Here is a 27,908-nt window from a genome sequence, read left to right on the forward strand (position 1 = left end):
TCTGTTTGCCGGGGTCTCTGGCCATCCCAGACCAGAGGTGTGGGCTGGGGATCCTCCCGGTGACCTGCCCAGTCCAGGTTCCCTCAGCCACTCTGCCCCAAGATGGGCCGCGGGGTGAGTATCTCCAAAAAGAGGGGCTGCTCTGTAGGGAGGAGGAGGGCTCTCTGGAAGGTGAGGGAGGCTGGGGGAGAGCAGGATGGGGTGGGGAGGGGACTGAAGGGAGGAGCAGAGAGGAGCCAGGCTCTGGGGCAGCATGAACTTGGACTGATAGTCTCCCGGCTACAGATGCGTGCTCGGCCCATGGGTCCACAGTGCTCAGGTGCTCACGTGCATTCTGTTTCCCCACTTTCCGGCACGAGCCTCACCGCCCTCCACCCTACCCCGCCTCTCGATCCCTGTGTCTCCCCCGTCCCAGACAGACCCTCCCTCACCGCACCTCCAAGCATGCCAGCCTGCCAGCCGAGGGGAGCCTGGCCTGTTAATGCTCCTGCTTTTGCCACTCCCCAAAAAGAGCCATTCCCCTGGCAGTCCCAGCCCGAGAAGATGAGGGTCCAGTTGGAGGTTGGAGCGGCCGGGGGCATGGCTCCCAAGTCACCAAGCGGTTCTGACACCAGCTCTCGGGGCCCCGAGAGCCAGCAGCCGGGAGGGCCGTGGGGCAGAAGAGCGATGTGCCCCCCAGCTCCAGCCCAGCGCCTCTCCTGATGCCTTGGTGGCATCGCCATCCTCCCCGGCCCTGGGCTGTGAGCGTTTTCCCAGCGGCTGGTGAGAGCCGCCTGCCTGCACCCTCTCAGCCCACCCCTGCCCGTGGCATTCTGCAGCCCTGGGAATGCCAAGGGGAAGATTAACAACTGTGGAGTGGGGGTGGGGAGAGGGCAGGGACAGGGCTCTGGATTCTTGGAAATGAATTTTCCATATGGAGAAAAGTCACCCAGTCCCTTACACCCTGCTCCGGGCTGCTTTCCTTTTGTGGAGTGCCTGCGGAGGGAGGGAGTCTGGAGAGCGCACGGGAGGGTGCTGGGGAAAGGGGGTGCCTGTCGGGAGCTGTTGGGGAGTTTCTGGGCCCAGGAAGGGGTCAGGCAGGGACGTGTTATTGCACTGAGTTTAGCAGCTGGGAAAACTCTGAGCTTGGACACCAGGGTTCCTGCGCTGGGGTAGGAGCTATAAATAGAACCGGGGTGTGTGTGTGTGTGTGTGTGTGTGTGTACATGTGCCTGCGACACACGTGTTCTCCATAGGCCGGAGCTGATGCAGATTCTCCAGGCTGAGCACGTGTGTAGGACTCGGCAGGCCAATCCGAGAGCCCGCAGGCCCTCAAGTAGGGGCGAGCCCCGATGTCCCTGCATGATGTCCCTGGGGAGGAGTGAGGGGTCTGTGCTTGGGCTTCACGAAGGAAGAAGTCACCCCCATGGGAAGACAGGGCCTCTTAGGACCCTCAGCTAAACCCCAGCATCTCTGGCTCTGCCGTGCAGGACTCCGGACTCGGAGGAGGGCCAGGCCGCCCTCTTCTCCCAACTGGGAGTACAGAGAACAGGGGAGGTGCAGCTCACAAGGTCCTGCTCGGGAAGCAATTTGGCCTTTACTTTGTCCTGGGACCCCAGCTGCCTGGGTCTCTGCTTCCCCTGGTCCTGCCTTCCCACCGGCAACCCCGAAGCCCCCAGACCCCCACCCCAGTGGCTGTGTGTAAGCAATGGCAGGTTGGGGAGTGGATCTGGTTCTGCCTGGATGGAGAGGCTGCAGGAAATGGGGTGGGGGTTGTCTTAGGGCTGGAGCTTGGAGTTCAAGCTGCCAGGAGAGCCCTGGAAAATGAAAGCAGCTGGTCTGCACCCCTGCTTGGTCTGCACCCCTGCTCGGGCACCCCTGCTCGGGCTCATTCTGTCTCTGTCCCTTTCCCCTACATCTGCACTACAAAGCGAGGTCCAACTGTCACCCTGCACCCTGTGGCCATGAAGGGCAGTGTGGGAGCTGGGGGAAGGGATGGCCCTGGTGGGAGGGAGCCCAACCCGCTCCAGCTGCCACCACGAGGCTGCGGTGGGGGGAGCGTGGCTCATTTCCAGCTGCCCCCACTCTGTCCCAGCCTCTGGCTCTCTCAGAAAGAACTCTCTGTTCTCCTTCAGCATTCAAGACCCGGAGAGGGGGACTCGTGGCTGGGGGGAACATGGCGGGGGGGGGTCCTTGCTTCCTCTCTTTCTTTCTTGCCTGGGCAGCCTGCTGGCCCCAGATCTCCGCAGGCTCCTGGCTGCAGAGTCTGAGATCCTTGCCAGGACAGGAGGGGGAAGGGGCAGCGTGTCCCAAGCTCTGTGCCGGCCTTGGGGGGAATGGGGTGGGCACGCGGGGAAGGGATGCCGTAGGGAGCGGCAAGGTCGGCCGCGGTCCCTCCTTCCCCAAGCGCATGGGCTGGCGATTTGGTTCTAATTTTCACAATCTTTATTGCACGTCGGAATGTACAGAAATTCTCTGGGATCTGCCCCAGCCCCAGCCCCAGCCTCCCCCCTCCCTGCCCCACCCCCACCCTCTGTATGCCCAGGCCCCACTCCTGCCCCTGAAGTTCTGGAGGGTCACCTTGAAGCCGGGCCGGCCTGATTTCTTGCCTCCGGTCCCTTTGCGGCTTCTCATCCGCTCTGCGTTTCTGTTCCGCCAAGGAGAGACTCGGGGAACCCAAAGCATTTCCATCCATCCGACTAAAGGAGCCTTCTTAGGGCTCCTGGAGAGGGAGACGGAGAACCCCAGGAGCCTTTCCCCGCTCCTTCGGTTGGGCTGCTTCCGTCTCCCCAAGATGGCCAGCCTTCAGGAAGCCACAGGGACCCGCGATCCGTGGGTGCTCTCTGGGGAAACAAATGCAAGGTTGCGGGTCTAGGGGACAACAGGGTCCACCTCTCACCGAGCCCCGCACCCCGTTCCTGATCTCACTGGTCAGACCTCTCCAGGTGCTGGACTCATGACCTCGTAGGGTGAGGGCAGCTGCCACATTCTGGGATCGCACTTGATTCTTTGATGGGGAAAAACTGCGTCATCCCAGAGCACAGGAGTTTATGTGATGACACCATTCTGGATGGAGCCGTGGTAGATACAGTCGGTTTGCGTTTGTCCAAACCCGCAGAGCGGACGCCGCCACGAGGGAGCCCTCACGGCCACTGTGGACTCGGGGTGACCCTGATGTGTTAGCACAGGCTCATGACTGCAACAAAAGCACCACTTGGGGGGGGGTGGATGTTGACAATGGGAGTGACATATGGGGCAGGGGGATATGAGAACTCGCCATACTTTCTGCTCAGTTTTGCTGAGAGTCTCAAACTGTCTTGAAAAGAAAAGTCTACTTTTATAAAAAATGCGCACTATCCTATAAAGAAGGACAAATACGTTGGCTGTAGATCCCATCCAGGTGTACAGGCTTTTTTTTTTTTTTTTTTTAAGATTTATTTGTTGGTTTTAGCCGGGGGAGCGGCAGAGGGAGATAGTCTTAGGTAGACTGTGCCGAGCGCCGAGCCCCACGTAGGGCTTGATCTCAAGACCCTGAGATCACGACCTGAGCCGAAACCCAGAGTCAGACACTTAACTGAATGCGCCCCCCAGGCGCCTCTCAGGTGTCCTCACGAAGAGGACTTCGTGTCTTCACGAAGAAACGAGATACACCGCAGTGTAGAGAGGCTCGCTCCTGAAAGCTGCACGTGGCCTTGGGGACAGAGATCCGGCCCGACCGACCCGTTGCTGACAATGACATGACGCCCTGAGGGGTGTGGGGGGCGGACAGGGAGTGAGAAGGCGCTGTCATGGCCCCCCCCAGGCCCTGCCCAACCCCTCCCCACCAGTACCCCAACCAGCCCCACCCCTCACACCGTGGAAGGAGAAACTTCCCACCCCGTTCCCCAGAGGTTCCCTGTGGCCCCCGGCAGCTTGGCAGAGGTGAGGGGACCACGGGCAGAGAAGAGGAAAGGGAACCCAGGGCCTCAAAGGCTCTAGGGAAAATGCTTACCTGATCTCACAAGAGGCCCCAGGCATGCCAGGACCTGAGAATACACGCATTTTAGTACATATTCCTCTATTTTGGACAAATGGAGCCCAGTTCCCTTCTTACCCAGTTGTGCCTTGGGGCCTCAAGTTGTGCAAATCCCCCCTTGCCCAGGAGTGGGCCGGCTGGCCAACGAGAAGGGCGTCCTTCCCTGGCCTGACCCCTGACTCCCCAGAGACTCTTCCTCCCCCAGATTCGCAGCTGTCTCCACTGCTCTCTAAGTGGCCGAGGTGTTAGGATGCCCCCAACCCTGGCCACCGCCTTCCAGAATTCTAAATAGTGTAGGCCGATGGTCTTTAAAGTTTTTGTTCTGTTTAGGACTTAGCTGCAGGGTTTTCTGAACAAACAAAATCTTAGCAGAAGCCCACAGGTAAACAGCCAAGAGCGGGGTCCTGTGTCCGGAGCCCCTCCGACTTCCCTGGAATTCCAGCATAGAGCCCTTGGCCGTGCGACCAGTTTGCAAACTGAGGGCCTGGGGCCCCCCCGCCCCCCCCCACCCTTTCCTCCCCTGGGCCCATCACGGCCCTTGCACCCACCACCCCCAGGCCCACCACCTCACCTCCTGGCCTGTCCAGGGGGAACATAGCCTCCCTGACTCTCCGGGCTCTCCCTCCCCACCCCTGCAGGCCGGCCGCGAGTACTCGCCAGCCGCCACCACTGCGGAGAATGGCGGCGGCAAGAAGAAGCAGAAAGAGAAGGAGCTGGACGAACTGAAGAAGGAGGTGGCCATGGTGAGCGCCCCAGCCCACCCGGCAGATCGTGGAAACGGGGTCCCCGCAGCCCGGCACCCTCGGAGAAGCCATGACGCCCCTCCTACCTGCGCCCTTTGCCTCAGCCCCAGGCCCCTCTGTCCTCACACGCATCCCAGACTCAGTGCCCAGCCTCCTGCCCCAGAGTGACCCGACTTCCCTTCACAGGATGACCACAAGCTGTCCTTGGATGAGCTGGGCCGCAAATACCAAGTGGACCTATCCAAGGTGAGTTGGGGGGCCACGGGGGTGCCCAAGGCCTGAGAGAGGCACACAGCACCTGGATGAATAATCACGGCCCCTATGCCCGCAAGGAAACTGAGGCCCACAGATGCGTGACTAGCTGGGGTAGAGCCAGGCCTAGAACCCAGATCCCCGGCTTCTTAGTTAACAACACTTTTCCTGTGTACCTGGAAGCCGGGCCCCGTGCCCACCTGCACAGGCAGCACTGGTGACACACGTCCCAGGAAAGCGACACCTGCGAAACGGTGAGGTGACCCCCCACTGTCACGGTAGCCCTACTGTGTGCCCCACTGTGCGTGCTGTGCGTGATGGGTGCTTTATGAACACTTCCCTGACCCTCACGACACCTGTGACATGGGGGTCATGCACCTGTCCATTATAGCAGGGAGACTCAGGGAGGGGGACGAGCTTCCCACCATCACAGAAATAAGTAGGAAGTGGCACAGTCGGGTGACCACGCCCATCTAATAAATAAATACAGCATCAGGCAAAACCACAGTGGGTGCACACCTCCTCCTGCAGGCCCTCCCTGATTTCCCTTTTGAAAATTCTCTGCTCCCCGGTCCTTGACCATACCCTGTTTTCCTTAATGATCTGGCAGTGACAGCTGCTTATCGTGCGTCACGTCACCGGGTCATAAGCTCCACGGAGGCAGGAACTTCATGAGTTCGTCCTCCTCCGGGTCCCCAGAGCTGACAACAGAGCCCAGAATGTAACAGGCATTCGGTGCACATTTCTTAAATAAGTGAGTGGACAGAGAGAAAGGTAGTGAAGTGACCTCCGCCCTCGAGGAGCTCACAATCTAGAAGGGAGCGTGGGCCAGCGTTCCCACTCGCACGCGGAGTGTGGCTCCCCAGCCACGGGTGGGCCCCGCGGGGAACATCCGCACCACGCCCCGGCCGGCTCCCCGGGGAAGGGGGCAGACTCGCCAAAGCTCTGAGAACAGGTGGTCCGCCCTGGGGGCCTCTTCTCGAGTTCTTGCTGGAAAGGGGCCTCTCTTCCGGGGCGCCTTGCCCAGGTGCTACTGGAGGAGACACCGAGGCCCTAACCCACAGGTGTCTCCGCCCTAGGACGATGGCCGCAGGTGGGGCCACAAGGCCTCCCACACCCGTTGCAAACGCCACCTCCTCGGTGTGGCCTCTCCCGATGGTCCCCCACCCTTTCCTGCCAGGTGGCATTTCTGTCTCCGAACGGACACTGTTCCCAGGCCAGGGAGCTGGCGGGAAGCCGGGAGGAGCGCACGGCTCCGGACACGCGCTCACACTCCTCTCCCCGCCTCTCCAGGGCCTCACCAACCAGCGGGCCCAGGACATTCTGGCCCGGGACGGACCCAACGCCCTCACCCCACCCCCGACAACCCCCGAATGGGTCAAGTTCTGCCGCCAGCTCTTCGGGGGCTTCTCCATCTTGCTGTGGATCGGGGCCATCCTCTGCTTCCTGGCCTACGGCATCCAGGCCGCCATGGAGGACGAACCATCGAACGACAACGTGAGCGGGCGCGCCTCCCCCCTGCACCTGCCCCGGACCCGCCCTCCAGCCCAGATCGCAGGACAGCTGGGGGCAGGGGGCCAGAGCCGCACCTCACAGTCCCAAAGGCCTCGCTGCTTTTCAGGCTGTAAAGGGATGAGGCTTCTCCGTGTGTCGCTAAGCACCTCCCAACACACACACACGCACACACACACGTGCACACACACGCACACGCATGCAATCCCGAATGAGACGGACCCTCCTTGTTCCCGCACCCCTAACTGAGCTTGTCTGGATCTGTGGGGCTTCACCCCCTGGAGAAGCCCGAGTCCTGGGAATCCCCTGCGATTTCTCCTGCCCCTTCCCTTTCCCGGGGGACTGAAGGGGAGGTTGGGGGGAAGGGCTCTCCTCTGCCATTGTCGCTCCCAGTTGCAGACAAAGTCACCAAACGCCCATCTGAGGGGCAGCTGCCCCTCCAGGGCGGGGAGAAGGGCCGCAGCCTCACCCTTTCCTCTTTACCAGCTCTATCTGGGCGTGGTGCTGGCAGCTGTGGTCATCGTCACCGGCTGCTTCTCCTACTATCAGGAAGCTAAGAGCTCGAAGATCATGGATTCCTTCAAGAACATGGTGCCGCAGGTAGACAGCGGGCAGGGCTCCGGGCTGGGGCACAAGGTTTCTGGGGGAGTCCAGTTCCCCCTCCTGAGTTCCTTGTGCTCTGAGATGGAGGCGTGGGCAGAAACCGCCCTCCCGTTCTCCACGCACGGCCCAGTTGTATGGCCTGGGGGGCACAGGCATCCTCCTGGAGGGTTGGGAGAGGTGGGAGGCCGGCAGTGGAGGATGGTGGCAGAAGGACGAGCCATTCCTGAGGTGCCTGTCCCCCTCCCACCCCCCAGCAAGCCCTGGTGGTGCGGGAAGGAGAGAAGATGCAGATCAATGCAGAGGAGGTCGTGGTGGGAGACCTGGTGGAGGTGAAGGGCGGGGACCGCGTGCCTGCGGACCTCCGGATCATCTCTTCTCACGGCTGCAAGGTGAGGCGGCCATGCTGGGGCAGCTGGCCCGCTGCACGGAGCTGGGAGAGGTCCAGTTAGAGCCTGCAAGCCTGGGAGGCCCAGGTCCGGTGTCAGCGCCTGCCCCCCACGCGGCCCAGCCCAACTTGGTCTCCCACAGACTGCTTGTGGATTGTGTCCTCGTGTCTGTGTGCTGGGCGTGCCCTGTGCCCCGGGTACATATTTGATGTCCACTTTCCGGCGATCACGTAGTGGTTATTACTGTGTCAGATGCTCTCTATGCCTCCCAGAGCTGTCTCGTGTCACTCTGCAGGAACAGTGCCATCGTGCTCTGCTGTCCTAGGTGATCACAGACAGAGCCGTGCGCCACCCAGACAGCCCTTTCTCAGACTCTCGTGTTAGAGACCTCTCCCCTCCCCCGCACCGGGGGTGTATAATGCAGACATGCCCCTGACCTTCCCCACTTTACAGATGAGTGAATGGTGATTTCGTTGGTTAGGTAACTAGCCCAAGGTCACGTAAGAGGTCAGGGAGAGCCAGGACACCAAACCAGAGCAGGGACAGTGGCTGAGTAATGCTATAAATACGTGATGAGCATGAGTGTAATTCTGTCCTTCGTGTCATGGAGGCAGAGTGTGGTCGGAGCCGTGGGACAACTGTGTGGGCACCCACGTGCCTTCCCGTCCGATGACCACAAACCTACTTCCTCCCCAGGTGGATAACTCATCCCTAACGGGCGAGTCCGAGCCCCAGACCCGCTCCCCCGAGTTCACCCATGAGAACCCCTTGGAGACCCGCAACATCTGCTTCTTCTCCACCAACTGTGTGGAAGGTGAGCGGCCGGCCACCAGGGAGCCCCCTCCCTGCCCCGGCGGAAGGAAGAGTCGAACTCCCGAATTCCCAGGCAGCGCGGGGGACTGTGGCTGTGCTTACGTGTCCGATGTCCTGCCCAAGGCCGGGGGAGGGGACCGAGGGACCGGGGGGCCTGAATATTATTGGCTGGGGTGGCCCGACTCCGTGGAAGGTACCTCCCCCCGGGAAGATCTGTGTTCTGTCTACGCCAAGGCTGAGCACATCCCAAAGCCTTCAGATGCTGGGCTAAGACCTCCACACATGCACACATACACACACACACACGCACACTACGCACATGCAATACACACACACGATACACAAAACTCACAACACATAGGCACACAGACACCAACACACACAATACACAACTCACACGTGCCTCTTGAGTCCCAGAAGTCTCTGGTTTGACTGATTCCTTCCTTTTCCCTGATGCTGGGTCTAGCTGCTTCTCTGGCCCACCCTTCACTTTGACCAGTGACCAGGCTGGGCAGGCTCAGGCCAGGTGAACACGGGCCAGCAGGAGCTCCCCAGGTTGCCACCACGTAAGGACAGGAGACCAGGCCCGCCCAAACTCCGTGTCCTCTGTGGCCGGGCCTCCTTGAGAGGGGTCGGCAGCGAGAGCTGGTGGGGAGAGAGTTCTGGCTAAACCTCGGGCCTGGGACTGGGGCTGGAGGAGGCCACGTGCCCCACCTCCACGCCTGTCCCTTCCCGATTCTCATTTCTTCTTGGCGTGTTTTGTCTCTCTGAGCATTTTTAAAAAGATTTTATGAGCCTTTTTAAAGATTGATTTACTTATTTTAGAGAGAGAGCCTGTGGGGAGGGGAGGGGCGGGGGAGAGAGAATCTCAAGCAGACGCCGCACTGAGCGCGGAGCCTGACGCGGGGCTCGATCCCACGACCCCGAGATCATGAGAGTCAGACACTCAACCGACTGAGCCCCCAGGCGCCCCTCACCAGGTGTTCCTTTCCCTTAGCAAGTTGCAGTTACAGTGAGAATCACCACACATTGCGTATCTTAAACTGTTAATGTACTGAGATTCTGAAATTCGCCCGACGTTTTCCACCACTGGTAAAAACGCCGCGTAAAATACTGGCATCGCCTTCTGTGAGCCTGGCTTTGGGGGAAGAAGAAGAGAGCAGAACCGATACGGCTGAGCGCCTGCTGTGCGCCAGGGGCGGGCCAGGCGCATCACAGCCCTCTCCGGTTTCCTGAGGGAAGCAATCCCGTGGGGGCGGGGGGGGGGTCCGAACAAGGCTGCAAACCCCGGTTTGGCCAGCTCCCACGTCCACGCTCTTCCCCTCATCCCACACTCCCCCCGCCCAGGCCCCCGGACCCGAGTGTCTGCATAAGGGCTCAGCAACAGCCTGGTTTCTTCTGCGGGGTCTCAGGGCCCAAGGCTGGGAAAGATCGTCTTAAGCCCACGCAGAAAATCCGTGACCTCAGACCCTTCGGGGTCCTCACAAGCAGGGCACTGACTGCACAGAGCTACTCAGTACTTGTATTTCATGGCTGGCATCTCCGCGGTCTGAACTCCGAGTGTGCTTGCAACATCTCTCATCAGGCCCAAGTGTCGGGGGAATGAGTTGTGGTGGCCTGAGTCCGGGCCTGGGGGTCTGTGCCTGGGGGAGGTCTGGCCTCAGGGGGGAGCAGGGTGACCCGCAGGGCCCCGGTTGGAGGCCTATTTACTTTGCGGTGGTTTCCCTTTTCCAAGCAGTAGGGGTCCCCTCTGTGTTGCAGGCACAGCCAGGGGCATCGTGATCGCCACGGGAGACCGGACAGTGATGGGCCGCATAGCCACCCTGGCCTCGGGCCTGGAGGTGGGGCGGACGCCCATCGCCATGGAGATCGAGCATTTCATCCAGCTGATCACGGGGGTGGCCGTGTTCCTGGGGGTCTCTTTCTTCGTGCTCTCCCTCATCCTGGGCTACAGCTGGCTGGAGGCTGTCATCTTCCTCATCGGCATCATCGTGGCCAATGTGCCCGAGGGGCTGCTGGCCACTGTCACCGTGAGTGGGTCAGGCGAGGGGCCGCCGAGGGAAGTCTTGCTACCCTTTCCTCAAAGGCAGTCGAGGCTCACTGTAGCTCAGCCGCTTGCTCCCTGCCCCTAAAACCACCTGTCAGAGTCTTAATCCACGGCTCAGAGTCCGAGCTGCGGTCTCTGAGCGGTCTTGGCCCGCGGTCTCTCTGCCGGAGCTCGTCCTGGCCCCCTTCCCCAACACACAGTCCAACGCACGGTCTACTGCCGTCTGCAGCTCGTCCTGGCCACCCTGGCTGCAAAGCCTCCCTCAAAGGTCACTGATGACTAACTGGCAAACCCAGTGACCTTTTCTCAGCTCCCTTCCTTGACTCCACTGCAGAAACGGATACGGCTGTCCACCCTCCTAGAATTCTCTGCTCTGCCGATTACGGTGACGGGTCCCTATTCTGGTTCTCCTCTGCTCCTCTGTCCCCCGCAGGATCTCCTCCTCCTCTCCCCAGCCCCGATTCACAGGCCTCGTGCTCTGCTCTCCCCGCCCCCCGGGGTGAGCCCATTTCCCCCCAGTCTCATGCCCGTTCTCGCACACCCCTCCGCCCCGCTCTCTGCCGGCCTGCTCTGGAGCTCTGGTCGTGTATCTTCAATTCCCTGTTGGACTTTTCACCTGAATACACACCCGTGATCTCAGCTCAACATGTCTGACATCGAGCACAGTCACTGCCCACACATAGGTCCCACTCGGTGTTTGCGGACCGGGATCGAGGAGGGCGGGGTCGCGCCCTGGTCCGGGGTGAGGTCACGGGCACCTCCGGCTCCAGGCTTAGCGCCTCGCACCCTCCTCTCTCCCCCAGGTGTGTCTGACCCTGACAGCCAAGCGCATGGCGCGCAAGAACTGCCTGGTGAAGAACCTGGAGGCCGTGGAGACGCTGGGCTCCACGTCCACCATCTGCTCCGACAAGACGGGCACCCTCACCCAAAACCGCATGACCGTCGCCCACATGTGGTTCGACAACCAGATCCATGAAGCGGACACCACAGAAGATCAGTCCGGTGCCCGGGGCTCTCCAAGGGGGCCCTGGCATGGTGGTGGGGGATGGGAGTGGACAGGGGCTCTAACGGGGAGCCGTGCTCCTGCTTCTCCCCCACTGCCTCCCAGGGGCCACTTTCGACAAACGATCCCCCACGTGGACGGCGCTGTCTCGGATCGCCGGCCTCTGCAACCGTGCCGTCTTCAAGGCCGGGCAGGAGAACATCTCCGTGTCTAAGGTGGGGGTCAGCGGCGCGTCCATGGCCTGCCCGCCTCGCCGGGGCCCAGCTCCCCCTCCCGCACGCCCTGGCAGCCTCCGGGGCTCCGGTGCCCCCCTCCCCCGGTCTCCCACTGCCCCCCCGCCCGTGTGACACTGAGTTCTCCTCCGTCAGCGAGACACGGCCGGCGACGCCTCCGAGTCAGCCCTGCTCAAGTGCATCGAGCTGTCCTGTGGTTCCGTGCGGAAGATGAGGGACAGGAACCCGAAGGTGGCGGAGATCCCTTTCAATTCCACCAACAAGTACCAGGTCTGGCGGCCGCCGGGAGAAGGGTGGGGGAAGGGGCCAAAGTGAGGGGGCGCTCAAAACCTAGGAGGGGGGCATCTGAGGGCCATGCCCCTCGCCCTACCTCGTCCCCCAGGAAAACTGGGGTGACTACACGTCTGGTTGCAAGGACCCCCCCGACTTCCAAACCTCCATCCCTCGATATACCCCGTCGCCTTCCCCACTCCGGCCTCAGCCTCCCATCCCTTCCAGCTGTGGGGGTGAACCACACCTCTGAAATGTCCTTAGGATGCCCCCCCGGGCGGCAGGCGTCTGCTAAACCAAGAAAGCATTCTCGGCCGCGTCGCGTATAAGCGCGCTGAGGCCAGCACAGTCGTGGGGCGCTGGCGAGAGAGCCACCCAGCCCCTGGCACCGTGGTCAATATTTGCGACCCACACTGCCCTTCACACGCACAGGCTCTCCCTCCGTCGACGACAGCTGGCGGACGGGGCCGTGCGTCAGGGAGGACCCCTTGTCAGCCCCCTCCGTGACCGCTTGTCTTCTCTCCAGCTGTCCATCCACGAGCGAGAGGACAGCCCCCAGAGCCACGTGCTGGTGATGAAGGGGGCCCCAGAGCGCATCCTGGACCGCTGCTCCACCATCCTGGTGCAGGGCAAGGAGATCCCTCTGGACAAGGAGATGCAGGACGCCTTTCAGAACGCCTACATGGAGCTGGGCGGGCTGGGGGAGCGCGTGCTGGGTGAGAGGCAGGAGCGGGGCGGCCCCGGGCGGAGGCTTTGGGGGGCACCCGGGCGGCCCCCCCACCCTGTGCTGGGCTCACTCTTCCCTCCTGCCCGTGTCAGGGTTTTGTCAGCTGAATCTGCCCTCTGGGAAGTTTCCGCGGGGCTTCAAGTTTGACACGGACGAGCTGAACTTCCCCACGGAGAAGCTTTGCTTCGTGGGGCTCATGTCCATGATCGACCCTCCCCGGGCTGCCGTGCCGGACGCCGTGGGCAAGTGCCGCAGCGCGGGCATCAAGGTACAGGCCTGGCCTCCCCCTCCCACCCTCCCTGCCCCGGTGCTAAAGGTCAAAGGACGGCAGGGGCTCCTGCCTTGCAGATGCCCGGACCCCTCATGGCCACCTCCCTCTGCAAGGAAAGGTCGGCCCCGCCCGGAGCTCTTGTCCTGGTCCCTTTCCGTCGGCGACCAGGCACATCCTCTCCCCAACTCATTCCATTCTGTTCTCGGGCCGACCTGGCGCTTGGGTCTTGGAGATCTGTTTGTCCTACTTTCCCGAATAGTGCCCGCTCTCTCTACCATTGGGGTGCGATGAGCAGGCTCTTGTCTGAACCCACGCGCCCCCCAGCAGGCTCCGGTCCTCATCCCCCAAGCACACCTCTCCTAGGTCCTTGTGTCCACCTGTCATTGCTCCTCGGTGGCCGCTCCTGCCTCGGCAGCACATTTGTCCTTCACTCGGCAACTATCCATCGTTTGCCGCCTGTGGCCCAGGCACTGTTCAAGGTGCCCGAGTTCAACAAACAGACATAAACCCTGTCCATTTTGGAGCCTCCTTTCCTGCTTCAAGGCACGCTCCACCCCATCCCCATGGCCGTGGCCGTGGCCATCCCATGGCCAGGCACGGGGCAGTGGCCAGCTCCTCCTCTCCCAGCATCAGCTCGAGCTGCCCGTCCGCTGAGGGCCAGGGGCTGCTAAGACGAAGGAGACGTGGTACCTGTCCTCTGGCGCTCACGGGCGCTCAGGGAAACAAACGTCTCCAGACTTAATCGCGGAACGACCTGCTAGCTGGGGTCATGAGCCCCTGCTCCGGGCTAGAGGCTCTCGTCCCATGAGCAGCCAGTCGCAGGAGTCAGGCGCCGTGCTCGGCACCCGCGCTGCAGGAGTTCACGTAACCCGCACGACGGCCCGGAGGGGAAGCTCCGGTATTTTCCCTTTTCACAGGAGAGGGAAACTGAGGCACAGCGTGACAGGCTTGTAAGTGGTGGAGCCAGGATTTGAACTAAGGCAGCCTGGTGTTTCCTCACACACCGAAGCACTCGTGTGTAGACGTGTGTGTGTAAGGGATGTCTCCGTCCCAGCCACTCTGTCGCTGAGGTAGGCGTCATCACCCCCACTTAAAAATAAAACCAGCTGAGCCTCAGAGTGGGTAAGTCGCTTTCCCGAAATAAACCTGCCCGAGAGGGGCGGATCCGGCATGTGAAGCATGGTCGGCCGTCCGGAAAGCCATGCTCCGGCCCGTCCGGCTGCCTCTTGCCGCGATCAAAACTACCCCGGGGCGTGGGGACCGTTCCTCCAGGGAACTCAGAGCAGGAGCAGCTAAGTCTGCCTCAGAGAACTGGATACGTTTTCCAGAGCACGTGATATTCGATCTGGGCCGCGAAGGCCGGGCGTGTTTTGTAAGGCAGGGAGAGGAAAGCTGTCAAGGTCAGGGACAGTGCATGTCCTGACGAGGTGAGACGGGGCGGGGGGTGTGCAGGTGCGTGGGGGGCGGGAGGCTCGGGAGCACTGGGGTTGGAGACGGGGACTTTGGGCCAGGGCCAGCTGGAAGGGCTTTGCCTAAATGCCTGACTTGGGCTTCGTCCTGTGGCCCTCTGGGGACAGAGCCAGCTTTCAGGAGGCCACCTGGGTGGAGGAGGGTCTGGATCAGGAGAAGGGCTGGAGGCGAGCAGGCAGGGAGAGGGTCTGTGGCGCTAGTCCAGGCAAGGACATGAACCAGGGCAGTGGCAAAGGACGGAGGCGAGGAGTCCCATCTAAGAAACACTTTGGGAACACGGTGACCGAGCTGGACATGGTCCGTGAGGGAGACGCAGGGACAAAGGGACGGAACGCCCAGAGAGGACAGTGCCGAGCTGGGGGCAGAGCGCAGGCCTGGCAGGGTGGTGGGAGCGGACGATGAGCTCAGCTCTGACCTTCAGTTGGAAGCGTCGGTTGGACACCCAAGGAGAGACACCCCAGCGAAAGCATAAGCTTAGAGCCCAGGACAGAAGTCCAGGACCAGAGAGAGCGAGGCCCGTCAGCACACGAGTGCAGTTCAAGACCCACCAGTGAACCCGGGTCAGGGAGGGGGACCCGGATGAAAGCGGGGCCACCAGTCTTGGGGCAAGTGGAGGGAGAGGAGCCTGGGCGGGAGGGGGAGGGGAAGTCACAGCTCACGTCTACCGAGTGTCCACTTCCGTGCCATCTCCTCCTCACGACAGCCTTGGAAGGTGGGGCTTGTCCGCTCCTGGGACAGAGACTCGGTGAAAAGACTGGTCCGAGGTGCCACAGCCGGGGAGGGCCGGTGTTCAAGCTTAGGTCCGCCGTCCCACCGCGCAGCCGCCCCTCCCAGCCGCGGGCTGCTCGGAGGAGGCAGGAAAGAGTGGGAAGAAGCAGGGAGGGGAACCGGGAGAGACGGAGAGACGGCGTCGGTCTGCGCAGACCAAGCAGGCCGGCTTCAAGGAGGGGCTGGTGGGCGGTGCCGAGTACTCAGAGGGGCCCAGCAGGATGAGGGCTGCAAAGATGCTTCTGTCTTCAAGGGGGCCCATGTGGCCTTTGGGGGGCAGGTTCCGTGGGGTGGTGGCGGTGGAAGAGAAGGCAGTGGCCTCGGAGGACTTTCTCCTTGGTACCTGTGCGAGGCTTCTTCCTCTGATCAACCGACGCTCGTGACAGCCTTTAACCACCGAGTCTCAGGTGCCGACCACCCTCCCCACCGGCCCCCGTCCGTGTTACAAGAACCGCCTCCTTCTCACGTGGAGAAGGGATGTCCGCGGCGTCGGAACAGGTGGTGGGAAGCCGGAGCCGGCGGCGGGGGGCCACGTCCCCTCCGTCCCTACTCTGACCTGCTGGATGGCCCCAGCAACCAGAGTGGACACTAAGAAAACGCGTCCTACTCCCGGCTCCAGTAACCTGGAGAGGGTCATGGGCCCTTTCTAAGCCTTCGTCCCTCGCTGGTCAGTGAGGGGCTGTCCAGCTGCGACAGCCTCGCAGCCCATGAAACCCGGTCTCTGAGGGGCCTCTTCCCAGAGCGCCTCGTCCGTTTGTTACTCGTCACGGAGGCTTCCCTCCACGGAAGCAAAGTGTCCCTGATCCCCTGCGTACAGCTTGTCACCCACTCAGACACACACACACTCTCACACACTCTCTCTCACACTCACACACTCTCTCTCACACACACACACACACACCACACACACACAGTTCCGTCATCTTGGCTGGGATCTATCAGTCCCACGGTCTCGGGGTCTGGCTTTCTCTGACTTTGGGAAAGGAAAGGATGGGGAGGGGGTGTTAATACTACTTTTCTTTTCTCTTTTCTCCTGGCTGCCAGGTGATCATGGTGACCGGGGACCACCCCATCACAGCCAAGGCCATCGCCAAAGGTGTGGGCATCATATCAGAAGGCAACGAGACCGTGGAGGACATCGCGGCCCGGCTCAACATTCCCGTCAGCCAGGTCAACCCCAGGTGCGGCCTCCGCGGGGGCCCCTATCCCCAATCAACCCGTCCCACAGGATGTGCGAGGGCCCCGGGGGGAGGGGACTTCAGAGAGCTCCTCTGCGACCCTTGCAGGCCTTCCCCGTGACACCTCAGTGGCCGGCTCCTCAGTCCTGAGGCTGTCCAGGCTGTGCCACCCACTCACTGTGCAATAGAGATGTCACATTACTGTCCTGAGCCGCCATTCTCCCAACTACAAATTTAGGGAACCATCTCCCAGTACGGTGGCTCCGGGGGTAAGGCGTGGGTAAGAAAATCAGCGCGTGGCCTAGCACTGGCAATGCTGGGTGAGGCTGTCCCTCCTCAAAGAGAGAGATGGGACACAGAGGCCACGGGGACAGGGCGAGGAGAGCCACAGCCCTGGGGACCGTGCGGCCCCAGAGGCGGGGGGCAGAGGTGGCAAGGAGTCACCCGCTCTGCCCCCACCATCCAGAGAAGCCAAGGCGTGCGTGGTGCACGGCTCTGACCTGAAGGACATGACGTCGGAGCAGCTGGACGAGATCCTCAAGAACCACACAGAGATCGTGTTCGCGCGGACGTCCCCGCAGCAGAAGCTCATCATCGTGGAGGGCTGCCAGCGGCAGGTGAGCGGGACAGGGGTGCAGCGCTGGGCCGGAGCGGGCCGGGCGGTTTGGCCCGGGGCCTACACGGGCTTCCTCCTCCGATCCGGCTGCGTCTTCGCGCAGGGGGCCATCGTGGCGGTGACCGGGGACGGCGTGAACGACTCCCCGGCGCTGAAGAAGGCGGACATCGGCATCGCCATGGGCATCTCGGGCTCCGACGTGTCCAAGCAGGCCGCCGACATGATCCTGCTGGACGACAACTTTGCCTCCATCGTCACAGGCGTGGAGGAGGGTGAGGGGCCCCGCGGGCCGGGGTGCCATCTGGGACAGCTGAGGCCCAGACTCTGCTTCCCAGGCCTTTACCCCAATACAGCGCCAACTCAGGATCCCAGGCACCTGCCACTGGCTTTGGCTTCCCTCAAACACGGGGTCTCCCTGTCTGGGGAGCACAGGCAGCCACGTTCGAGGGCTTGGGCTGGGGAGGGGAACCTCCCATCTCCCTGATGCCACCAAACCTCCCCCAGGCCGCCTGATCTTCGACAACCTGAAGAAGTCCATCGCGTACACCCTGACCAGCAACATCCCCGAGATCACGCCCTTCCTGCTCTTCATCATCGCCAACATCCCCCTGCCTCTGGGCACCGTGACCATCCTCTGCATTGACCTGGGCACAGACATGGTGAGGCCAGGGGTCGGAGCGGCACGGGGGGTGGAGGCGGGCAGCCGGGGGAACGGGCCAGGCTGTGACAGTTGAGGGAACAGAAGCCCGAGCAAGATGGGGGCCATAATAGGGTCTTAGTAACATGTGCTGATTACATCAAAGATTCCTGACCATCCTCTGCACCTGTCGGCTCCTTTCCACTGCCCTCCTCCCCTCACGTGCCCCGCACACAGGTCCCTGCCATCTCCTTGGCCTACGAGGCCGCGGAGAGTGACATCATGAAGCGACAGCCGAGGAACCCCCAGACGGACAAGCTGGTGAATGAGAGACTCATCAGCATGGCCTACGGACAGATTGGTGAGGCGGGGCCCTGGGGCCGGGGCTGGGGTGTGGCCAAGAGAAGTCTCTGTCCAGCTGATGGAGGGATGAGCCCCGGTGAAATCCCAGGCCAGGGGTCAGCTCCCACCGAGGACCCAGGATGGCCATCGCCGGCGAGTGCCGGTCCCACCCGGCCGCCCCCTCTGACCCGCGGCCGGCCTTCTGCCCACTCCCCACAGGGATGATCCAAGCGCTGGGCGGCTTCTTCACCTACTTCGTCATCCTGGCGGAGAACGGTTTCCTGCCGTCGCGGCTGCTGGGAATCCGTCTGGACTGGGACGACCGGTCCATGAATGACCTGGAGGACAGCTATGGGCAGGAGTGGGTGCGTGGGGCCTCCAGGGGGTGGGGTCCGTGCCCGCGGGAGTGCCCGGGGGGCCAGCTGGGGCTGGGGGCTAAGGCACCCCGTGCCCAGGGGTTTGACGAGTGCCCCCAGCACGCTGCCCCCCACCCCTCCCTTCGCCTCTCACCTGGCCCCGTCTGCCCCCAGACCTACGAGCAGCGGAAGGTGGTGGAGTTCACGTGCCACACGGCCTTCTTTGCCAGCATCGTGGTCGTGCAGTGGGCCGACCTCATCATTTGCAAGACCCGGCGCAACTCAGTCTTCCAACAGGGCATGAAGTGAGCGTCCCCGCCCCCCACCCCCACAGAGAGCACCCTGAGGGCCCTCAACCCCCGCCACGGGCCCCTTGTCCTGCGCCCACATCCGGGGAGGAGGGAGCGTCAGAACGCACCTGTCCAGCCGTCTGAAACAGGTGTCTGAAGAGGGAGGGGTCGGATCACCATTTCTGACGAGTTTGAATTCTGCTCCTAATCCACCGCTTTAAGGCTTCCTTCCCTCTTCCTTCCTTTCCATCTTTCCACGCTTCTCCCCTCCTTCCCTCCTCCCATCTTCCCTCCTCCCTTCTGTCCTCCCTCTCACACTCCAGCAGCACCCTCTGCCTGGCCCTAAGGCCCTAAGCGCAGGTGCGCTGTGCCCCAGCGTGTAGCACGGGCCCCGGCCGTGGCGGTGTGTGATCCTCCCCGTGAGGTTGGGAGTTGCTCAGCGGCGGGCTCGGTGCTGCCTTAGAGTGTGAGTTACCACGGGCCAGTCATCGTGCTGTGACCCGCACGCACATTTAACCTCACGACAGCTCTATGGGGTGGGAGCTACTTTCCTTTTCCGGACCAGAGATCCCAAAGAGGTTACTTGAGGTGCCTGAGGTCACCCAGCTGTTAGGGTTCACCCAGGTGTGCTTCTAGTGCCCCAGCTCCTGGAGACGGCACAGGGTGGCTTGCCTGTCCCGGTCTGGCCCCTGTCACTACTCGGCGATCACTCGGTGACCGCAGCGCAGACGGCGGTTAGTGCTAACTCCACGTCTCTGTGAAGCCAGGGGAAGATGAAAGGGGTCCTGAGGACGCCAACAGCCGCTGGCCAGCGGCGCCCCACCTCGGGCCCCGGGCCGGGGGGCCTCAGAGCCGCTGTCTGCAAGGCTCCTACGGTTTATAGAAATGAGCCACCCAGCAGAGGGCCGCGGGGCTCACTCAAGTGTCACTCGGAGGCAGAATCATCGGTGTGAAGGACCGTGACGGCACGCTAGCGCGCAGCTCTGTTGGGAAGGCGGATGTTTCCAGTTATAAATGGGGAAATGATATTCATTATTTAGTAACAAATATAGCTGAAAAGACTACAGTCTATTAAAATGGGGTCTTTATCAAAGAATCGGGTGGGTCCTTTAGTGAGTGCAAAGCTTGGGAGCTACTGGCGTAAGCCATAAAGGCACGCAACGTGCGAGGTTGTACACAGGTCGAGTAGTAACTCGACTGAACACTCTGCACGTTCCAGAACGTTCCACGCTTTACCTCCCATTCTGTTCCCAGCAAGCCCATGATATACAGGTAATTTCTCCAGCTCACAGGGAAGACCACAAGGCTCAGAGAGGTGCAGAAACGTGGCGTGCAGCCCAAAGCCAGCAAGGGGCAGAGCTGCGGCTAGATTCTGCCTGTCTGACTCCAGAAGCTGCTCTCGGACCCTTGCTCTGTCCTGCTTTTCGGGTCTGAGGTCGTGGACGCACATCCAGCATTTAATTTCCAGGGAGTGGACAGCTTTCTCTCTGCTAAGCACTTGACAAACACTCTCCTCTATTGAGTATCGACGACCAACAACGACCAGGGCCGGGGAGACCCTGGCAACGTGTGGGACACACATGGGCTCTCCGAGCACCTTGCTGGGCAGACGGCACGGACTGAACACAGACCACAGGCCTGGAGTCATAGCAAGTCGGTGCGCCGCAGGAGGGCAGCCCCACGACCCGGGAAGGAAGTGTGTATTGACCACAGCGTCTCCAGCCCAGAGCACGTCAGCCAACACATTAGAAACATTGATTTTCTAGACGAATATGTGTGTTATAGGAGGTGAGATCAGTAAGCAGAAAAAGTAGAGGAAATCTACTCTGGTTACGTGTAGCAGCAGAAGAGGGGGTTTGAAGACCATCCCCAAGCATCTTCGCCACCGGGGGCCTCCCTGGACTGCCCCCCCTCAGCCCCCCACTTTCCACACCGCCTACCCTCCTTTCTTTGCCTTTCCAGGAACAAGATTCTGATTTTCGGGCTGCTGGAGGAGACGGCGCTGGCGGCCTTCCTGTCCTACTGCCCGGGCATGGGTGTGGCCCTCCGCATGTACCCGCTCAAGTGAGTGAGTCCTTCACAGGCCCCACTGGGCCGCAGGTTCTGCTCTTCAGACCCTGTTCTCTGTCCCCACCCTGGGGCACCCCCGACACGCTCCCTGTTTCTGTTTGGTGCAGGGTCACCTGGTGGTTCTGCGCCTTCCCCTACAGCCTCCTCATCTTCATCTATGATGAGGTCCGGAAGCTCATCCTGAGACGGTACCCTGGGGGTAAGCGCCCCCCCCCAGCACCCCGCCAGCGCTCCCCACTGCTGGCCACCCCCCGGGGCTCCGCACCCAACCCTTCCGCTTGCGGCTCCTTGCTCCTCCTCCCCATTCCACACCCCCACCCCGATCCGGGGGCCCCAGGTCCTCGGAGCCCTGACCCTGCCTCTTTCCCACCAACCTGGAACCCCCAACACACAGGGGTGCTCAGGCCCCTCCTCCCACCCGGATCACAGGACACAGAATTAGGTGGGCCCTGTTCACCTCGTCCCCCCTCCACATCTTACAGAAACGGAGAGGTACAGAGGTGAATTTATTGGCTTGGGGTCACAAAGCAAGGAGGAGCAGAGCGGCTTCTAGAACCCAGGCTTCCTGATTCCTGGGCAATGACCAAGTTTGTTTTTGTTTTTTTCCAACAAGCACTGTTGACCCCTTACTGGAAGTTGAAAACGGATGGCGGGCAAGCCAAATACGGCCCCGTGCATATTGTTTGGTTCGGTCCGCCCTTTATTGCGTGGCTGTGTTTTGTAACTGGTCCAATAACTAAAACTTAGGGGCTCTCACATAAAATCCTATTCCTGATTCTGAAAAATCATGAGCCATCAACCCCACACACGTCTCGGCACAACCACCACGGGCGGTTGCCCCTTGAGACAGTCCTGTCACCACCTAGCCCCTGCCTCTCCCCCTGAGCCTGCTCTCTGACGCCCGCACAGTGCTAAACACGTCTCTCCTTTCCCCTAACCCGTGGCGCCAGCTCCCCGGCTTCCTTCCCTCCCTCTCACTCTGATTTGTCCCTACCCATGGGCTGCAAGCCCCCCAGCCCATGGAGACAGATCTCTGCCCCGCATGAGCTCACGCCTCGCCCCCCTCCCCATCTCTCCCACAGGCTGGGTGGAGAAGGAGACCTACTACTGAGCTGTCCGAGGAAGACCAGGCTCCGGGCCGGGGCGCCTGGAGGTGGTGCGGGGATGATGATGCAGAGAAGAGGGGCGCTGGGGGAGGGTCGGGGGAGGGGCAGAGCAGGCTCAGCTGGGAGGAGTGGGTGAATAAGCTCGGAGCCATCGCCTCGCAGACCTAACTAAGAACAACCAGACAGACACCACGTGCTGGGGTCCTTCCCAGTCCGGCTGCACCCTGTCCACTTTTTCCGAGGAACTGAGGGTCACCCCAGCACCCACCACCCACCGTCTGCCCCCGCACACCCACCTCCCACTAGAACAGATCAACCCCCAAAGGCAGGGACCTGTCTCAACCCGGAGGAAGGGACCGTCTCCGATCACCCGCGTCCTTTCATCTCTCCGGCCTTACCCTACTGTCACCCCACCCCTCCTCTGCTTCCTGCCCGACTCTGCCCCTCGCTCCCCCTCGGGATCAGACACAGCTCCTCCTGGCGAGTGCCAGGCGTGGGGCCGGGAAGGGAGGCTGCGCAGAAGGCGGCATCCCCAGGCAAGCCCGGATGGGAACGTCTAGAGGCGAGAGGGCAGGGGTGTGGGAGGCCGAGGACCGACACAGACAAGGGAGCTGGGGAGGAGCGAGCCAAGGACAGGACAGGACAGGATGTGTGGTCTCCAGCCCTGGGTCCTGCCTTTCAGAAATTCCTGCCCGCAGGCGAACTCAAATGTCCGCAGAGCAGGCCAGAGCAATCCAGGAGCTCCCCTGGGCCCTCACCCCTGCAGCTTGCAATCCCCACCGACCCTGCTTTTGTGTCGTCTGGGCCATGAGGCCCAGGTGTCACAGAGGTCCCTCGTGCCTGGTGACACCCCGCCCTCCAGAACGCTAAGTCCTCCGAAGCCCCGTCTTGTTCCCAGAGGGCAGCGGCCAGTCCATTCCCTGCCCCCATCACCCCTTCCCCTTTGGGTCCCGCCCGATGAACCTGAGTCATTCCAGGAGCTGCCTGGCCGTCAGCTGGAACTCGGGTGGAGGAAGTTTCCGGAACCTTCCTGCTGCCCAGGGCCATCCAGAATCAGCTTAGGTCAGGGGCGTGGTCAGACCCTCTGGGCAGCGAGCGCGCGATCGTGAGGACGGCTGCTCCTCCCAGGCGGACAAAGGCCCTTCGTGTTAGTGATCAGTTCCCACGAGACAGGGAGTTGGTTTCAGGTTCCCGCGGGAGACCCTCGGCCTTCCCTCACCTGCTCCCGGCCTAGCAGCTTTGCTCTGCAGGCAGCCCTGCCCCTTCCCTAAGCCTGGCCCAGAAGGCACTGGGAAAGAGACCCCCGGGGGGGCCCAGCGAGAGCGCCACCGGGCAAACCAGAAGACCTAAGACGGGAGAGGAAGGAGGCCCGGGAGGGCCCTCCCCCGGCTCTCACCTGCCTCCACTGGTACTTTATCAGAAGGACTTAGAAATGAGTGAGTCATTGCTTTGGGCTCGGAAAACTAAATGAGAAACCATGTTCCTTTGGGCCCGATTAATTTGAGATGTGTTGACTATGGACAAAGCTTATCTTTGCACAATCAAAAAAAAAACGGTATTTGTTTAGCAAATTAGAAGCATTAAACCGCATGGCTAGGGCTGGCATATTTAGTCCGCCTAAACACTTCTGAAGCACTTTAGGAGTATCTACGTAGAGGTAGCACGTGCACGGGCTAACCACCATCGGTTCTCATGTGTCGGTGAAAGACACATTTGCAGGACCTTTACCAGGAGACCTTTTAGAGGGCACTAGTTTGCGGTACTACCTACGGACTTGAAAATAATAAAGTTGCATTTCGTTATGAAAAAGAAATCCCTTCCATAATTCAGATTTCGAGCCTGAACACTTGCCTCCGTCCCAGAATGTGGGATTAGGTGGTGAGCTGTGGTGAGACTCGGCTCGCGGAGGAAGCCGCAAAGGGTGGGAAGGAGATGGGGAGAGGGAGGGAGACAATCTGGGGGGCCGATGTTGTCGTTGTTGGGGGAGAAAGCCAGAGGGGAAGAAGACAGAGTAGAGGCCTCCTTCCTCGAGGTGGAACCTGCCCTCGAGAGCCACAAAGGTCTGTGCAGAACAGGGAAGGACTGGGGAGTCCATCTGAGCCCAAATCCTCAAGGCCACTTGTCTTTTCTGTTCCAGACAGGAATCGGGCCACTCTTAACCTGAGGGGTGGGGGGAAGACGACGGTGGGCTGAGGCCCCCTCCCACCCCAAGGTCAGGCCCCGACTAAGAGTCTGCAGTGCAGACGGAGTCCTGTCCTGGGTGCTGGTTAGGGGACGGAGGGAAAAGTAGCTGCGATCCTTGAAACTGCCCTCAGTAGCAGATTCTGGGAGCCTCCGCGGGCAGGTGGGGTGGGATGGGCAGGCACGTGCTGCACACACGGGGCTAGCCGGGGGCTGTGCGTTCTCCCCGGGGTTCCTGGGAATGGGATCTGGGAAGAGAAATCGGAAGTCCGTGGCTGGCACCTTTATTTCAGCTCTGAGGGCACAGGGACAGGGACAGGGACGGTGACCATGCCAGATGCTGTGGGAGATTTAACCACAGCTCATTCTCTGCCCTAACCCTATCGGGCCCCTGTCGGTATCATCTCATTTAATTATCGCTCGGGGCCTTTCTTCTTGGTAGTGCCGCTGCCGGGAACACAAGCCTGGCTCCCTCACCCCAATCAGAGGGCTCCTCCCACAGTCTGTCCTCAGAGAGGCCCGCACAGGCCACCCCAATAAAATCGCACTACCAGGGGCGCTTGGGAGGCTCAGTCGGTTAAACGTCTGCCTTTGGCTCACGCCATGATCCTAGGGTCCTGGGATCGAGTCCTGCGCTGGGCCCCCTGCTCAGCAAGGAGTCTGCTTCTCCCTCTGCTGTTCCCCCTGCTTCCGCTCTCTCGCTCATGCTGTCTCTCAAAGAAAGAAATAAAATCTTTAAAAAATAAAAATAAAAAATGAAACAAAATCACACTCCCAGCAGCTCGTCCCCCGTTCTTGTAAATGCTTAATGCCTCAAATTAGAGAGATAATATATAGAAACAGACATACAGTTCAAATATACAGAGTTGTTTGTACTTTTTTGTTTGTTTGCCTGACTCCTTCTGCAATGTAAGTTCCAGGCACACAGGGATTTTTTTGTTCTATTCACCGCCTTTATCTTTAACACCTAAAACAATGCCTGATGCACACGGGGCAATTAATAAAGATGGGCCGGATGACTGGAAGAACCCCCAGAATCCAGGAGGATGGACACTACTGTTACCTGTAATTCACGGAGGGGAAAACTTCAGCGTGGAAGGATTATTTATTTATTTTAGCTTGGAGCCCAAGCGGGGCTTGAACTCACAACCCCGAGATCAAGAGCCCAAGAAACCGGACACTCAACCGACTGAGCCACCCAGGTGCCCCCAGCTTGGAAGGGCTGAATTCTGTTGTCAAAGTTTGCAGGACGCTGTGCTTCCAAATCAGGACCTCACTTGCCGTCCGCGTGGTTCCAGGGCCAGCCTCGTAGCCACGCTCACACTCGCTGCAGCCCCAGGGACCGCCAGCCCGCCCGCCCACAGGGAGCCTGGTCAGCCCAGTGGACTGGGGGGTGGTTTCGTGGAGGGAGCCAGGAATCTGTGGGTAATGAAGGTTGGAGCCGGAGGGCTGGGCAGACCCAGGTGATTAGAGCCCTGCAAAGGGAGCGGGTTGCAGTTGAAAGACTCTGGGGGTGGAGGGTAAGAAAAAAGATACAAAGAGATCCATCAGTCTGCTGGAGGGCTTAGCCCAAGGCGGAAGTCCTCCTGGAGGTCAAGGCCAACCCCTGATCCAGGCAGAAATGCTTTCCACGGCCTTTCCTTTTTATCTACGGAATAGGAAACGTGATGACTCATCAGAGACAGATGACAAGCTAAATATTCATAATGCTAAGAATGCAGCACAAAATAGGAAAAAATGAGTAGATCGCTATCAAAGGAAGACATCTGATATGAAATGAATTCAGAGAAGGAGACAAGCCTTAAGAGACTCTTAATCATAGGAAACAAACTGAGGGTTGCTACAAGGGAGGGAGTTGGGAGATGGGGTCGCTGGGAGACGGGCACTAAGGAGGGCACGTGAGGGAATGAGCACTGGGTGTTTACGCAACCGATGAAATCACTGACCTCTACCTCAGAAACTAATAATACGCTGTATGTTAACTAATCTGATTTTTTAAAACACGAGTCTCCCAAAAACCCTTAGACCCAGTAAAATCAGTGCAGGATTTTTTTTTCCCAAATTCCTCAAAGACATCCTTACAGTTTTCAACTATACTAGAATATAGGGGGGAAAATTATATTGCCCAGCCTATTGTAGGAGACAAATACAGCTTTGATAGAATTTAATGAGATATGTCTATAACGAATGACCAGTACATCTCGGAATGCAAGTCCAGTATGTTACACGGAAAACTAGCAACTAAGATTTACGAGAAAAAAGTGATTAGTCATTTCCAAAAAATGTTGAGAAGGGGATTGGTAAGATTCAACATCTATTCTAGATTAAAATGTTGGAGGAAAAAGCATATGGGAAGGGCCATGATGCTGAGGAGAGAGGAGGGACACGGTACATCCGGAGAGCTGGCACAACAACCACGACGGAAGCGCTAGCAACATCTGAAATCCCGAATTAGGAGTTCTTATCCAAATGGTCCAAATAAAGGGACAAACCAGAAGAAATAAAAACATATTTCTTTTTTGGTAAAGGAGATGTTAAATACCTAAAAAAATCCGAGGAAGTCCTCCAAAACAATGCGACAACAATGACAAAACCTGGAAGCAATGAGTTCAAAGGCACAGGGTAGGAGATACCAGTTCTTTCAAAATCCCACGTATCCCTAAAATCAGTGAGATAGAAAATACAGCACCTACAGCTCCATCTACGACAGAACCAAACCCGACCGCACTCAAGATGCCGCGTGTGTGACATACGGCATTTACTAAAACTTGAAAGCACAAGGAGATCAACAAGATAAGCAGGAATACGGGAGGGCGAATCCCGACTGCTGTCTGGGAGGCCGAGTGGAGGAAAAAGAAACAGAAGCTGTTTTAAAGACTCAATCTAATATCAAAATCCTCCCCATGTTTTCACAAAGCCTGGCCTGTTGGTTGTGACATTCGGCTGCGGGACAGGTCGGGCAAGAATATAAGAATTTGCTATAATTACGAAACCCACGAGCAGACACCTGTGGGACTACCATATTGACCCTAACAGAGTTTAAACCATGGCAGACCAAAGTGGCAATCATCAAGACCTTGAACATTAAGACAAAACCTGAAAGTTCATCATTCATTCAACATACTCTTAGGAACTACTTGTGGACCAGCCACTCTGAGCTCTTCTGGGAACTGGGTATGCAGCCGTGAAGAAGCCAGTCACGGTCACGGTCATGAGAAAATGACAATTAACAAATCAACAGACAAGTGGGCAGATGGTTTCAGAAGGTGGGGAGTACAGCCAAGGTCACAGGAGTGGACTGAGGGCTGCATGTTGGGGTGTGAGGGAACAGGGAGGGTTCGGGGGTGGAGGGTGGAGGGTGGGGGGCATGGGGGTAGGGATGGGGTGGAGGGTGGGGATGGGGATTGGGAGTGGGGTGGAGGGTGTGGGGGTGGTGAGGGGTGAGGATGGGGGCTGGAGGGTGGGGATGGGGGATGAGTGGTAGGGATGGGGGATGAGGGGTGGGACAGCTATATTGGGTTTGGAAACCAGAAGGCCTCTCTGAAGAGCCAGACCTTTGAGCTAAGATCTGTGGAACAGAATGGGGTTTCCAAAAATAATTTCAATCGATTGTCTGTCAGTTAAGTTGCTTTGTGGGGGGTGGGTACCTCCCATGCGCAAGGCTGGGCTGAGGGCTGTGCTCACATAGATGACGCACGGATGAGCTGGGCGATCTTAACTTTAATTCGATCCTTGCTCCCAAGGGCTTTATGAGCCGCATTACACACGAAGACTGGGGGAAAAGGTTTGTACCGTATGACCAGGGGCTCCTACAAATCCATGAGAATGAGAAAACAATGGGAATCTGGGAGAAGCGTTAAGAATAATTCGCAAAAAGAAAAGTGAAATCCAGAAAGCCCATTAACTCTAAGGGGAAAACATGCTCACCTAGACAATCCAAAATGCAAATTAAAACTATAAGATACCAAATTTCACTGACTACGATGGCGGAAATAAGAAAGATCAAAGTCGTCTGATGCGAGCACACCCTTGTCTCTCGT

The 27,908-nt window shown here is 59.6% G+C and overlaps 1 protein-coding gene across 1 annotated transcript; it reads left to right on the forward strand.

Moving 5' to 3' along the window:
* Positions 1–23,491, forward strand: ATP1A2 (ATPase Na+/K+ transporting subunit alpha 2). Its single transcript, XM_080825150.1, has 23 exons — positions 1–114; positions 4,633–4,737; positions 4,924–4,983; positions 6,283–6,486; positions 6,988–7,101; positions 7,359–7,493; positions 8,187–8,304; positions 10,065–10,333; positions 11,154–11,352; positions 11,459–11,568; positions 11,722–11,856; positions 12,383–12,572; positions 12,676–12,851; positions 16,137–16,273; positions 16,737–16,887; positions 16,990–17,158; positions 17,391–17,545; positions 17,761–17,884; positions 18,085–18,230; positions 18,396–18,526; positions 20,474–20,575; positions 20,689–20,780; positions 21,664–23,491. Exons 1-23 carry the CDS (start codon positions 103–105, stop codon positions 21,690–21,692), a joined length of 3,063 nt encoding a protein of 1,020 aa, XP_080681276.1. The 5' UTR covers positions 1–102; the 3' UTR covers positions 21,693–23,491.
* Positions 23,492–27,908: the final 4,417 nt, after the last annotated feature.

Source organism: Martes martes (assembly GCF_963455335.1).
Source record: "Martes martes genome assembly, chromosome: 15".
In the NCBI taxonomy this organism is placed as follows: Eukaryota; Metazoa; Chordata; class Mammalia; order Carnivora; family Mustelidae; genus Martes; species Martes martes.

Excerpts from the sequence above, each read along its gene's own strand:
- ATP1A2 (XM_080825150.1), top strand. Across the intron at positions 6,487-6,987 it reads ACGAACCATCGAACGACAAC|CTCTATCTGGGCGTGGTGCT; the intron begins GTGAGCGGGCGC and ends CCTCTTTACCAG. Across the intron at positions 18,231-18,395 it reads ACAGCTATGGGCAGGAGTGG|ACCTACGAGCAGCGGAAGGT; the intron begins GTGCGTGGGGCC and ends GTCTGCCCCCAG.